The 14,409-nt window shown below is 41.1% G+C and overlaps 1 protein-coding gene across 2 annotated transcripts in view; it reads right to left on the bottom strand.

The window, feature by feature from the left end:
• fgd5a (FYVE, RhoGEF and PH domain containing 5a) overlaps positions 1–14,409 on the bottom strand; it is a 36,675-nt gene that overhangs the window by 3,944 nt on the left and 18,322 nt on the right. Inside the window, exons 6-20 of one of the 2 annotated variants that reach the window (XM_041980624.1) lie at positions 12,520–12,671; positions 11,957–12,113; positions 7,391–7,481; positions 7,158–7,208; positions 6,977–7,035; positions 6,270–6,341; positions 5,799–5,867; positions 2,751–2,834; positions 2,575–2,654; positions 2,390–2,486; positions 1,998–2,135; positions 1,748–1,850; positions 1,517–1,653; positions 956–1,084; positions 468–622 (exon numbers count right to left, since the gene is read on the bottom strand). In XM_041980624.1, coding sequence (XP_041836558.1) covers positions 468–622; positions 956–1,084; positions 1,517–1,653; positions 1,748–1,850; positions 1,998–2,135; positions 2,390–2,486; positions 2,575–2,654; positions 2,751–2,834; positions 5,799–5,867; positions 6,270–6,341; positions 6,977–7,035; positions 7,158–7,208; positions 7,391–7,481; positions 11,957–12,113; positions 12,520–12,671 — 1,574 coding nt within the window. The remainder of the gene's footprint in view (positions 1–467; positions 623–955; positions 1,085–1,516; positions 1,654–1,747; positions 1,851–1,997; positions 2,136–2,389; positions 2,487–2,574; positions 2,655–2,750; positions 2,835–5,798; positions 5,868–6,269; positions 6,342–6,976; positions 7,036–7,157; positions 7,209–7,390; positions 7,482–11,956; positions 12,114–12,519; positions 12,672–14,409) is intronic. The other variant, XM_041980625.1, reaches the window with a different exon arrangement.

The raw sequence follows: 14,409 nt of genomic DNA, 5'->3' as shown, positions 1-14,409 counted from the left end.
CCAGTGCCTGAGAAGTTAAACACTTGTCTTGTCCACAAAAATTAGAAAGAAAAAAATATCCTATTCTCACCTGCAACCCGCCTTCACCCATACCCATTAAATTTAATTTTAATTTTTTTTGTCATTTTTTCCTGCAAAAAAATGTTTTTGCAGGTTACCCAGCATGTGCCTGATCTGCTGCAGGACTCTGCCAGATGCTACTACCTAATGGAAAACCCTAAAAAATGAGTTGCGTCGGTTAGAGGTGGGGAGGTTCTAGTGGAAAAGGGCCATAGGTGACCTAGAGAAACCGAACACTTTTGCAGAAATGCCAGCTCATCACTCCCTGGTGGTCTAGTGGTTAGGATTCGGCACTGTCACGGCCTGGGTTTGTTTCCCGGTCAGGGAACTAACTTTGGACTTTTAAATAACTTCTGTTCTAATATCTGAGAACCTTCAACATCATGCCTCTGAACTCTGGTGCTGACCTGCGTGCAGTGTGTTGATCATCGGCTCTGAAGCTGTAGTAGAGCGTTTTCTTGTGGTACAAGTGAAAGACGTTACTGCTTTCTTCTCCATCCGATCTTTCAGTCAGCTTGACAGTGAAGCCCTGCAGAGGTAGACTTTCTGAAGCCACTTTATCCTGAAGAAATAAGAGTCAAACATAAAAATGAAAGCCAAATCAGGAGCAGTAAGAAAATAGCAAGTGTTTCATGATTCAAGAAGAGAAAAGCATTTCAACTCCCAGATGCATACTTGTCAAAAGGGCGAGAGAGAGCACAGAGAATCCCTGAATGACTCGTTTAGTGTCCATGAGGATGAAAAAGGGCGAAAGTGGTGGAAGCATGTGATTCTGCCAGATATGAAGAGGGATGGATGGAAGCTGTGAGGAATCATCTTTTCTTGAGTGATAATGAGATGATGATGAAGATGTGAGTGTTTTGGGGCTGGTGCGGGAGACTCTGTGCCCCCTCACCTCACGGGCTGTGAAGGTGTAGAGCACCTTATCTTTGAGGAGGAACCACAGTCTTTTCCACCTTCGCTTGCTCTTCTTCCGACGTTGCAGGCTTCCGCTCATGGTGGAGCCCTCCACACCAAGTGGCACCTGATGACATTTTAAATCATTAGACACAGACATTAACAAGGACAGATAAAGTGGAAACCTATAAAGTCGGGTATCTGTTTGAGGGCAGCAGAGTGTTATTGCTGGCATCAGTGCAGCGCTTCAAAAAGACAGAGTCAGACTGAACCCTGGTAACAGTTGTTGTGCACTGTGCTGATCAGCTGCCAGAAATTCCTGACATTTCAATGCTGAACACTACATATCACTCCCTGGTGGTCTAGTGGTTAGGATTTGGGTTTCTCACTGCCACAGCTCAGGTTTGATTCCCAGTCAGGGGAAAACAAAACAACCCTATAGATTACACACCTAATGTGTGAGACTGCAGGCAGTTTTTATGTTGAGGAACAGAGTTAGTAGTAGTGTTTGATATCAAATTGTATGTTTGAATTAAAGGAAACAAGTCATGTAATCCACCTGACTGAGATTGGAGGTGCTCTTTCTGGATTTCCATAGACTCGGGGGCTGCAGACTCTGGAAGACAGCGGAGAGGGGACGACTGGCCCGGTTAGTCCGAGGGCTGGAACTACCACACGCCCCTGAAACGCTGCCACCTACAGACAAAAACAAAATGAAATGACTGTTTGTTTTCACGGTATCTATTGTCTGGATTTTGACATGGTAGGGCTCCACATATGAAAAATTCACCTCTTTTCCTGAGCTCAACATAGCAGTGGTCACACACTTTGGCCACTCTGTCTTTGAGGTACTTCAGAGGGTATCTGTTTCTCGAACAAGCTCGACATACCACCTTCTCAGAGAGACAAAATGCATCAGTGGGCTTTATGAGACATCGTCAAGACAGCTGGTCATGACAACAACAGTGAAAGATTTTGAAAGAGGCACAGATAAAGTGAAATCATGTAGATTACACTCAAACAAAAGCTGTGTGTCTGACCTTGCCACAGGCATTACAGTGATGGCGTCTGAGAGTGAGGCTGAAGTCAGAAGTGCAGTTCATGCACATCATCACGTGAGAAACTGGCACCAGCACTGGCGCAGCTTCGCCCAGGGCCATCCACAGTTTCTCACGGGCCTGTTGGGACATTATTAAGAAGGATGTCAGACCTGTTAGTGTTACTTCCACTGATGTTACTGGTGTCCATATATTTCACAGCCAGCTACTGTTTCTCTTTCAGTAGAAACATAATTGTCAACTGCAATAAAAAATATATGGATTAATAATATTAGGGTATTAAGAAAGCAAATAATCATTACCAGCTAACTATGTTTAGCCAGTACAGGTTCATGTCTAAACCATATGAGATTTATTTAAGGCGCCTTTCTTACCTCACTGCAAGGTCCGCCGAATGTGCAGAGTCCTGCAGCATGGTCTGCGATGGCTCGACTTAAAGTGTGGAACCAGTCCTCCCGTTCTCCAACGGAACTGGAGAGAAATAAAAGCATCAACTCAACCGTTGCAATAGAAACACATCAGATATGACACAGAGCTGCTTTTCTGTTTTGCTGCTCACCTGGCGGAGAGAGTAATCGTGATGTCAGACACCTCAATCCTCAGACAGTTTAGCACGTTGTCCAGTACAGGTTTGTTCACCTGAGTGTGAGGTACAAGAACACATCACAGATTAGCCGAAAACAAACAAAAAGCAACCTTTAGATTAAATTTGACTTTAAAGTTAAGTTTACTCACCTTCATCCCTGACAGGGATAGGGTGTTTTTAAGTCTGTATTTCCCATCCTGCTGAGGGAAGGTGTACAGCATTATGTCGTTCATCTGATGAAAAACACATAAAGAAACATGTGGACAAGAATTAGTTAAAAAGTTATTAACAATATACACACACTAGAAAGATTTCAGGTTTTTGGGGAAACCTTACTTCAACTGGCTTTTCAGCATGTAATACCTCCTGACTAACACAAGGAAGCAGTGTTACCCCAAAAAGATGCATCTAACAACACGTTGAAAAGCAACATTCAGGACTCGAACACTTAAAGATTTAGTGTCTTTTCAAAGCACTCACAGGTCTGTGCATCCTGTCAGCCCAAAATTCCCATGAATGCACAGATGAAAACCAGACATTACTGTGAAAAGTGTTTATTTGCATGTGAGAATAAATGTATTCTAATCGTCTGAACACACCGAGAGACCATTATGTTTTAAAAGGTATTTCATAACAGAGACAAAAGAAATGACATCATTGGTCACACCTAATGTGTGCTCTAAACATCCGCTGGGGCTGTACAGGCAGCATCCAGGAATTCTCCACCCTGCCCCGGACTGCAGGCCTCCCCTTACCCTTACAGCCTTCTCAGGCTACACCGAGAACCAGTTCTGGGTGGAACCAGCCACCTTAACCACAACAACAACACAAATAGTCCCAGTAAACTTTTCTTTGGCTGACTGGCTGGAGACAAAACAAAGCATGATAGCCAAGTTAGAGCCCTGCCTGCACGACTGCTGGACTGCAGCCACCGCAGTTCGTCTGCTCCACCCTGTGCTGCTCAAAGAATCTTTAAACATTAACCCAGCCGAGTACAGAATAAAGAGATTTACCCAGGCTTACACAAAAAGGGTGACATCCACGTGGCCCCTTCATGCATAAGGCATTCACTCTTTCAGTGGTGGCATTTCAGCTCATCCTGTAAACCTTCACCTTCTTCACCTGCCTTTCACTCATTCGCTTTCCTCTTGAAGCTTTCTAGATATCCATCCTTCCGTTCATTTCTTTCTTTCACTCATTGAGCTAGCTTTATTGTGTTCTCTGAACCTAGGCTTGTGGCATGGTTGCATGCATGGTTTTTCCTGTCATTTAGGTGAGTGATGGTTTTTCATCTTCACTGTTTGGATTCTCTTTTCTTAAAAGCTAATAAATAACACTTGACCCACCGGAGCTGTCGCCTTGGGGGGAGAAAATGGCTCTATAGACATAATAGCCTGCAAGTGTCAACCAACAACCTTTTTTTTCCCCCGGATGTTTAATGTGCAATCCTGTTTAGAGACAGACTGGCACACTGATGGAATAGAGGGGAAAAATCTACAGAGCATCTGTCTGTAATATTATACAGGGATTAAAAGGGATAAGCCAAAAACCATAAATGCTGCTACTGCAGATATCTAGGACAAACATAATTCTTAACATGAGACAGCACTGATTGCACATGGAACAATGGAGTGGGCTTCTCTATTTCACGTTATGTGTTTGTGTAACACCCCCACCCCACCTCCGCCACCTCCTCCCTGCATTCTACAGGGCGTCTGGCCTTCACTTTGCTGTCAGTCCCCTCCCAGTACACAGGAAGCCGGCATCCAGTGACCCACACCAAACATCCTGTAAGGAAGTGGGGCCCTCGAAAACAAGTTCTGAAAGGAGAAGAGTGGAGAGGGAGGCCCTTGCTGGATGGGTGTGGTGCTCAGTGGAGGTCTTACAGCCTTGGCCTCATGCCCCTCCACCCCTAACCTCACCTGCTCCCACCCAACATTCCTCTGTATTTTTTTTCACATCACACCAGCTTTGTTTTCACTTTTGCTTAAATGATATAGCAGGTGCCTCATTCTGTCGTGTAGGCACTCAGGTTCTATATCAAGTATTTTAACAAGCTTGTAAGTGGATCAGTCTGCAGAAGCTCATCTTCAACTCTGAAGAAGCTTGCAAAGTTTCTAAATATCTAAACCTGAATTGTGGAACGTGTGGAAATCAATAATGAATTTGAATGAAAACATCAACATGGATTCAGTTATATCATCATTCTCTTATTCCACTAAATTAACTCCAGTTGTTCTGTAATAAATCATTTTACATCAAAGATGACCTTTGCACATCCTGTTTGTCCAGCATAATCAGAAACATTGTCTCACTTCATAGCTAAAAACCGGCTATGCTTTAGATCCTGGGAGGGACCTTTGTGTTTGTCAATTCATTTTTTTGACTAAAATGACAAAAAAGATAAAAAGGTGTGCAAAATGGAATGGACTCTCTTCTAATTGTTGGTTATAACAATTGGAAGATATGTACTTGCTGGTTTGTTTGACATTCTGCAAGCACTCAAAAACTACCAGTTGTTAGAAAATGTGGTAGGTGAAGCATGGACAAATGAAGAACACAGACATTTATGCAGCTCTAATCTCAATCACTTTCTTTAAATGCATTCCCTTGATCTTTTTAATAAGTGCTTTATTTTAACCCTTTAATGCTTAATGTATCATATTTGACACATACAGTTTCTGAGACCTTTTGCATGACTTCATGGTAAAAAAACTTTGCTTAAAACCGTATTGTACGCAGTCTGATAATTGTCTTCTGTCCCTGGTGGATACAATATTAATACTATAATGCACTACAATATTATCAAAATTATTGTAAAATTATTGTACTACTTATCACAATATTGACATATAATGATAAGTGGTAAATATACAAAAATTTTAAATTATTTTTTACATTATGTTAAAAGGCCAAATAAAGACTTTAGATAAACAAAAATAGACTTTTCTCCCCAATTTTTTTCTTGGATAGGGCACTGAATGGTTAACATTTGAAAATTGCCAGGCTTAAATCAATTTTCTTCTTATTTCTACTTTAAGGATATCATTTACTAATATTTTACAAGCAATAGAGTGTATGGATCTTCACATTGTGGATGAAAAGATAATAAATATTTCTAAATATGTTAAATGATCATTTTAAATATCATGACACTGTGGTGTGGGTGTGAAAAGGTAAAAGGACAGAAACATTACCAGAAACAAGTGTCGCGGCTGCCTGCTTTTCCTGGAGACCTTCATGAGTGTGCCCTCTTTGACAAAAATCTGTCAAAAGAAAAACATATAAGTTTTTGAAAAGGCATGTTAGTTGTTTTTGTTTTATTTTATTTTATTTATTTAATTAGGAAAACGTGACAGCATCAATTTCAAACAACTTATGACAGTAACATTGCAGGTCATGTTTACATTTTTTAAATTTTGTCCCCCTCAAAAAATAAAAAAGAAACAAACATATATTTATAAACAATAAAGAATGTTCCAGAGTTACCTTCATAAGCATGATGGTTCATATTTTCAAGCTTGAGAATATTAGTTGGACACACGTTATGATATATCTATTAGTTTTATGCTTGAATAGAGCCTAAAAGGATTGATGTTAGAGGGCAATGTGTGCTGTGGTTCATAGTAAAACTGTAAGGTTGTTGGACACAACTTGATGATGCTCACCCTTCCAGGCTTTAGAAGGTCCTTTTTTCCCTTCATGCTGTACTCTATGTGGACCAGACGCAACAAGTTCTCCTACAGGAGGAAAGAAGCAAAGCAATGCAGAGAATTTATCTGGAGCTGGAAGCCAGAAGCCACAGGATTAAAATCATCCGTTTGTCAATGAAAGTGCAGAAAGGATGTGATTCTGAAAGGTGAATGGAGAGGAAGAGATAGAAGGACTCTTGGTTTCTACTGTCTGTCGGCTTGCATGTGTCTGTGCTGGCACATAGAAGAAGAAAACAAACAAAGTCTGATAAACTGAGGAAGCAAGCCAATGAGACGCGGGGGAGTTTGCCAGTGTGAGAGGCGCGAGAGACATGAGGAGAGGGTTTGTGAATTATCTCCATTAACTGCTCATGTTTATGGGGAAGCGTAAGTCATGTCCACCCTCACACTGGTCCCCTTGTAATGACACACCTGGGGCTTTCTGATGACATCATTTCTCCTCACCCCTTGTGTTAATCGCCAAAAAGGGATAGACCTCTCCTTCACTCCAGCAAGTTGTTAGAGGGAGGATTTATACAGAGGCTGTCTAACTTCACACTTGAAAATGGCTCTTTTCAGCCATTTATAAAGACTGAAATGCTTGGCAGTGAGTTTGCCAAACTAAGCATTAGCTAAACAGTGAATGTGAACAAATGGGTTGTGTTTAGAGTCAGAAAACTCACCCCCTGTTTCAGATTGTCATTGGCCAGGTCTGCCACCTCGGACACGATCACCAAGGCAGCTGCAACACAAACAGAGACAAAACATAGAGGACTTGATTTTAAAAAAAAGGCAACTCAGCTGTGATGCAACAACTGGACATATATGACTTTAATAACTGATAAAACATTATGTTCAACTTACCCTGGGTGTCCTCATACTCTTTAGAATCAGGGGAGAGGTTGTTCAGGTAATCTGGAGAGAGTAGAACAAAGACATAAAAATATGACTGAAAAGTTATTACATTTTAATCTAAACCTTACTGATCTACATGTAATAGTTGTACTGTGATTCCTCACCCCTACTAATAAACAAACTGATTAAATTCTAGTAAAAATTGCTGACTTGTTTAAAAGGTTTTTATGTGCATTGATTACCTGTGAGTAGCATTCGATACTGAAGTACTCTCACTACAACCTGTAGCAGCTGGTGCTTCATTGGGATTTCAGTTTCTTCTTGATCTTTTGTCTGCACACACATAAAGACACTCATTACATTTTTAAACAATAGCTGTTTAAAAAAGAAAGAAATTATATATATATATACTGTATATAGCCGCCCTTCTTCTCAGTAATGGTCATAAGCCTTTCATTTACGGAATCTGTCAGTTTCTTGATCTGGTGATGATCAACCTTTTGTGCAGCAACAACCACAGCCTCCCAGACACTGTTCAGACTGGTGTACTGTTTCCTTTCATCGTAAATCTCCTGTTTAAGGCCCACAAGTTCTCAATAGAGTTTAGGTCAGGTGAAGATGGGGGCCATGTCAATATTTTTTCATCTTTAAGGCCTTTTTGGCTAGGCTAGTGGAGTAGCCTACTTTGATGCATGCAATGGAACATTGTCCTGCACAAAAATCATGGACCTCTTGAACGATACAGACTTTTTCCTGAACCATTGCTTAAAGAAAGTGTCTTCTAAAAACTTGCAATAGGTTTGGGAAATAATTTAATTTAATCATTTAATCTATTTTCCACCCGAAAAGGTCCAACTAGCTCATATTTAATAATGACAGCCCATACCAGTATCCCACCTCCACCTTGCCTAGTCTTAGTCAAAGTGGAGCTCTGTGCCATCCAGCCATGGGTCCATCCATCTGGTCCATCAAGAGTCACTCTCATCTCATCAGTCCATAAAACCTTTGAAAAATCTGTCTTCAGATATTTCTTGGCCCAGTCTTGACGTTTCAAATGTGTCTAGTTCAGTGGTGGTCGCGTTTCAGCCTTCCTTACCTTGGCCATGTCCCTGATAACTGAACACCTGGAAACTCCAGGTAGGTTGCAGTTCTGGAATATGACAGTGCTGGAGGATAATGAGTTCCTGGTAGCTTCATGTTAGATTCTTCTCAAATTATTTGCATTTAATGTTTGTCTTTTTTTTTCAACACATTTCTTGTAACATTTCAAGTGTGCTGCATCCCTCTAAATAATTTTTAAGATTTTTGATCTTTCATTCAGTTATATCTCTTTTTTTTTGGCCCATTTTGCCCAAGGATAAAAAGCTTCCTAATGATTTTGCACACTTTAACGTAGGTTATTAATCTCCTTAGATCACAAACTCCCTCTTTAGACAAATGCACATCACCTGATATGCTTAAATCCAATAAGTATTCAAGTTAATGCATTATTATCACATTAATGCATTACTTAATTATAGCTGTTAATTATTTAATTGTGTGTTAATATACACACACATATGTGTGTGTGATTATTACTATTTTTTTCCAAATAAGGTTGACAGCTTTAATTTCATACTGCACGCCAAGGTCAAAAGTAACCAGGGTATGTCAGTCCGTCAGGGTGACCTTCAGACACACAAAAACCAGGACGACTCTCATTCTTCTGCTCAGTGCAGCCATTTGCAGGTGAAAGGGGACAGGCAGTGGCACTATCAACGAGAGCTTTAGAAAATCAATCGAGATCTAATTGCTTCTGACAGGTATTTATGCCCTGAGCGTTAGAAGAACAGTGGGGGTCTGGGATTCATGCACACACACACACACACACACACACACACACACACACACACACACACACACACACACACACACACACACACACACACACACACACACACACACACACACTCACACGTATACACGGTCTATCCTAATCTAATGAAGTTCAATCCTTCGTTAGAGAGGTACAGATAGAACCCTGGAGGTAAAAACTTGTTCATCCTATTTACACCAGACAGACACACACACACACACAATCCTGTGTAAAATGTGTTGATGATGAATCCTTCACACGTGAACAAATACACAGTTATACTGAGGCTGGAATGGTGGTGAACCAATGGAAAGGCCTGCAAGGATAAAGGATGGTGTTAAAAGTAAAACAGAGCACCGACTCCTTTTCTTAATGAACAGCCTCTCAAAAAAAGGACCTTTTCTTTTTAGTTCTCTTTCTTGAATCTTTTTCTTTATTTCAGCAACAGGAATGTCCATCCCTTCTTTGTCTCATCTCTTTCCACCTTTCACCCGACTTGCGTATGATGCATTGAGTACAATAATAAGCAGCTCCCAATTATCAACCCCGCTTGTTTTCTGCTCTCCTCAAGTATCACTTGTAAATTGTCATCCAGTTGACACTTGTTCAGAGGAAGTGGCTTTCCATGGCTGGTAATTAGCTTTGGTTTTGTTTGAGTGAGTGAACTAAATGGAGAAGGAGAGAAGAAAGAGTGTGTGCTGGGAGATAAACACAGGCATGCACAAACAAATACACCTCTCACACTCTGTCACGGCCAGCTGATTTGCAGCCTGTGCACACACAGCCGATCTAATTGGGGAGTTGTAAAGGAGGTTGCTTCTCTAATTAGCTTCTGTCTGCCTCATTGCCCAGCTGCCTTTACAAGAAATTCCCTCCATCGCTCTTCTCCTATATCGCTCTCTGTCCACCTGCTGCACAGCGTCCTCCTGGGCTGAGGTGTTACACAAACCCGGGCTATGGCATGAATATAAATCCAAACTGAAGTTTTTTGGAAAGAGATTTCATAAACCCAGTTTCCTAGGATCCGAGCAATCTGTGTGTGCCCCTGCAAAACAATCAGACAAAGATGCACAGGGGTCACAAACACACTCACACACTGGGGACACACACACAGTGTTACGCTGGCCAATGTTTATAGATGGAGCAGTAAACAGGCAACTGGCTGTTGAGAGGAGGCTGTAATCCTGTAAGGGTCGAGCTCTGATCCGATCAGGGACTCTGGCTACTTCATCACTGTCATCACCACATCCACAATGAAATTACTACCACTTATACAGCAGGAATTTGGCTGGTTGCGGTAAAAGGTAAGTGAAAACGGAAAGGGAAAGAGGTGTTGAGGGAGAAAAGGACTTAATACTTGAAACTGAGGTGAAAACACAAAAAGACTATGTATTTGTACAGTGGCATAGAGAAGTACTCCTTCAAGTACTCATCACATCAGCCGAACATACAGATAAATGACCATGGCCATGCTCAGTGGAAGGTTTACTGTATCTTGTGACCTACACACCCGTCTTTGCTCTCCCTCAGCCCTCCTTCTAGCTCATTACAGTAGAGTCACACACACACACACACCATTCACCTCCCAAAGCACTACTTTAAAAACAGCAGGGCATCCATCACACTCACGTAATACTCTGTTGTTGGAAATTGGGATGGACAAACTCAAGACTACAATGCTTATATGCAGTCTCTGAAACACAAACACTGTATGCAGGGGATAAAAAGCCACGATTGAATATGCCTTGAGATGATGAGTCACAACCAAAACATCTCTATAGCAAAACAAGCCGCTCATAGCTGCTGCAGGTGGCTGTTACTGCTTTATGATGCCATAAAAGAGGTTGATATAAATTTCTTGCAGCTAAAATAAAACTAGGCCATTAAGAGCTAAATGTTTCCAAGTGTGGAAACAAGGTGTAGGGTACCAAAGGCCAGTGCTTGAGCTAAGGTTTTCTGGGAAGACGCAGCTGTTAATGAATATTCATGAGCTGAGACAGTTGGTGGCTTGTCCATTCGCCTTTCTTATCAAACTAGAAACGCTGGAACCATTGTGTCAGCCTCTCACAGCAAGTCAGCGTACAGCTTGGAGCTGGTGAATTGGCAAACATGTGGGTAGGAAGGTGCTGAGTTGAATAAGCAGCTTTATTTGAAACCACCAACATTCATGTAAGCAGCACAAGAACCAGAGTATGAAGTAGATAATATGTAAGGACATCATTAAAGTAACTGGATTATCCCATCTGGTTTATGTTTTTTTCAGGGTGACTTGTGAGCTTCAGTGTTTTTAACACTTCTGTTGATCAGGGTAAAGCACATACACATGAAGCCTTAAATTCTTAAACTGTGTCAATATCCTGTATGTTAGTTACAATTTATTTGTATTGCTATCAGCATGGATTGTACATGTCCCCATTCAAGTATAAAGTATTGATTAAGTGACCAGGAATATAATTTCTTTTACATCTGTGACAGAATTAGATTGAGCCTTTGCTGATTCCCTCACCCAAATCCTACATTTCTATTGTCCAGTAACTTTAATGAGTGAACGGATTTATGCTTAGCAAAGAATGAGTATTTGTTGTTGATAAAATATGCGAGCACGAGGGTAGAAAGGTTATGCCTATGAGGAGGAGTGGAATGGAGGTTTAGAAAGGCCATTATCTCCCAGTGGAAGCTGGGGGACAAAAATATAAGTTGAGAACTACTGAGTATGTGCCAGGAGAAATACCAAGTTTGATCTCTGCTCTGGAAACTCCTACAAGGCTTTTCTTTCCCTCCAGAAGCATGGAAAGAGAACCCAAGATTTTAATGTGTGACTGTGAAAATACTTCCTCCAGCTCCCATCTTAAGGAAGATCATTATAATAATTAAACACTTAATCCCCACGCGCTTGGCACAGTTGAATAATAAAAACAGACAAACAAGAAGACTTGGCAGCAGACACTCTTACCTCAAATTTCTTGACGATGCCTGCAAAAGCCGGGTTGTTTCTGCAGCTATCCTCCAGTAAAGACATGCTGCGGTCATAATCGGAGATGTAAGTGTCAAACACCCCAAAATCCTCACGACGGCACAAGATGACATCCACCATCTTCTGGCTCTCCTCCCTTCACAGGGAAAAGAGAAGCATTTAAATGCATTTTCATTAATCAATTAGAGCACAGATGGAGTCCTTCCAAAAATCCAAAGTCTGGAATGTGAAGCACTCCAGAAATCTTTAATTTCATTTGTATTTTTTTTTTTTTTTTTGCTTTTCTGCTTTGTATGTTTAAAAACCTTAAACACACTCCATAGAAATGAGGTCTAATTTTTAATCACGTTTGTGGCCTTAAGCCATGGACATATTTTCAGAAGAAAACTCCTACAAAGACATATCCGAAGCAAATTTCTCAATAATAATGAGGCTCATGTGCATGTCCTTGGTGTCTAGGAACATCTAGGAATTTTAGAGAATTTTTAACAGTGTACTTTACAGCAATTTTCCACAGCACAATAAGCAGTTACGCATCTTACCACTGACTAACACGCTCCTCCAGCTCAGTTAAGATGCTGCTGTGGAGGCTGTAGACCTGCGGGAGCACACCCAGTATCTCACTCAACCTCTGCTCCTCCAAGACCGGCTTCCCTTCCTCATCCACTGCCTCAATCACTGCTGACCTAAAGTCCTGCACGAGAGAGGATAAACAGGATTTGTGAGAAGAGATTCTTGAGAAGACAAAGGTGTGGGTAAGAAAGGAAAAACAAGGAATGAAGGAAATGGTTGTGACGATGAGAGGAGGAAGGGAGGCAGTACAGGAGAAATGAAAAGCACAGAGGAATGAGGAATGAAGAGAAAAATGGAAGGAAGGTCAGATCCTCCTAAACATCCTTCCTGCCACCCCCCCATATAATCTCAGTGCTTTGGGCTTCGTCCAGGCATTCAGGAAAGGTGGCCCTGCTTGCACAGGCGCTGCACACCAGGTGTTGCTGCATAATGACCTTACTCAATGACACAATGCTGCTTTGTACTAAAGCCCCCACTTTTCATTTCTCAGTAGACAAGAGGCTAGAAAATCACTGATATGCAGTTAATTTGGCTCCTTTGAAGCACATTCAGTGCACATAAAACATGTGCAACGGGCATTAATAGCTGCAGTGTCATTGACTAAAGGGACTAATATGATGAGTTATGGCACAATCAAGTGAAAGACCAGGAGAGATGTAATTTCTCTACTCTGCAAATGAGCTCAGAAAGTATCTAAAAGTAGATGAATCATTATAAGGTGTGCTTTGAGAAATACCAGTCTTCTGTGTGGGTAAAACTGAGGCAAACTAATGTCCCGCTATGTTGTCTCTGAGGAGTAACTGTCAGCAGCGTAAAGCACAGACGTAAAACAAACAGAGATGTTCCAATTGGCTGTGACATAACGTGGTAACACTGGGTGCTTCAAAGCACGTGATTCATCATGCACAATCGATCATGTGCTAGATACCATTGATCTGCTGTGGAAAAGGACCATCACTTTTCTGCTTGACTGTCTCCCAGGTAACAGACATCCACTCAGATCCATGAATGAGAATAACACCACCCCTGTTTACGCATCCACTCATCCACTCATCAACATTTTCCTCATGGAAGGTCAGTCAAGAAGGAACATTAAGTATTTGGTTCATCAGCTGTTTAGCCATTATTCAGCAGAGAATCAGTTCAGAGGTCACCAGTCACACGTGAGAAAAACATAAGTCTGAGCCTCATATGTTGAAGCCGTTATAGGGCAAGTCATTTAGAAGAGGAGCACGGCCTCCCTTCCTATGTAGAGACAGGGTCTGGAAATTCTTTGTATTCTTGTTATTCCTCATCAAACAATGGAACAATAGCTCATGTGTGCCCCTCACTTAACGCTGCTCCTTGTGTTTTTCCTTGACTGTGTACATGTTGTGCTGCTGCAGTAGTTTCCATCTGAATCACTCACTTTCGTTATAACTATGACATCAGTTTGCATCAAACAGAAATTTACATATCAAAAAAGCACTGTTTGTAGTTTGTGGGGTAATAATGCCTAAGTGCTATACCTACACATAATGCAACAGCGTGGTGAATAACCGTTCAATGTGACCTTTAAAAAGCAGCAAAAAGAGTCAATGAACTAGTTTAAGTGAGGAGAAATAGGCATCAAGGTTATTCACTTACTTTAAGAAAAAGCTGTTTTTGGTGTGGTACATTTTTAAAATTCACTGGTCCATCTAATGGACCAGTGTCCATGCTGGCTTGCAGCAGATGCTTTAAAAAACAATTTAGTACATCGCAGCTAATCAGTATCATTGAATATCATGTGAGACTGCAGATTTCGATTCATTAGAAAGGTTCATTGTATAATATTTACATTAGTTACTGTTTAAGGAAATTAAACAGCTGCTTTTAAT

The sequence above is a fragment of the Melanotaenia boesemani genome, chromosome 3 (assembly GCF_017639745.1).
Source record: "Melanotaenia boesemani isolate fMelBoe1 chromosome 3, fMelBoe1.pri, whole genome shotgun sequence".
NCBI lineage: Eukaryota > Metazoa > Chordata > Actinopteri > Atheriniformes > Melanotaeniidae > Melanotaenia > Melanotaenia boesemani.
The sequence above is the reverse complement of the archived record's forward strand: the minus strand, read 5'-3'. Positions and strand labels throughout refer to the sequence as shown.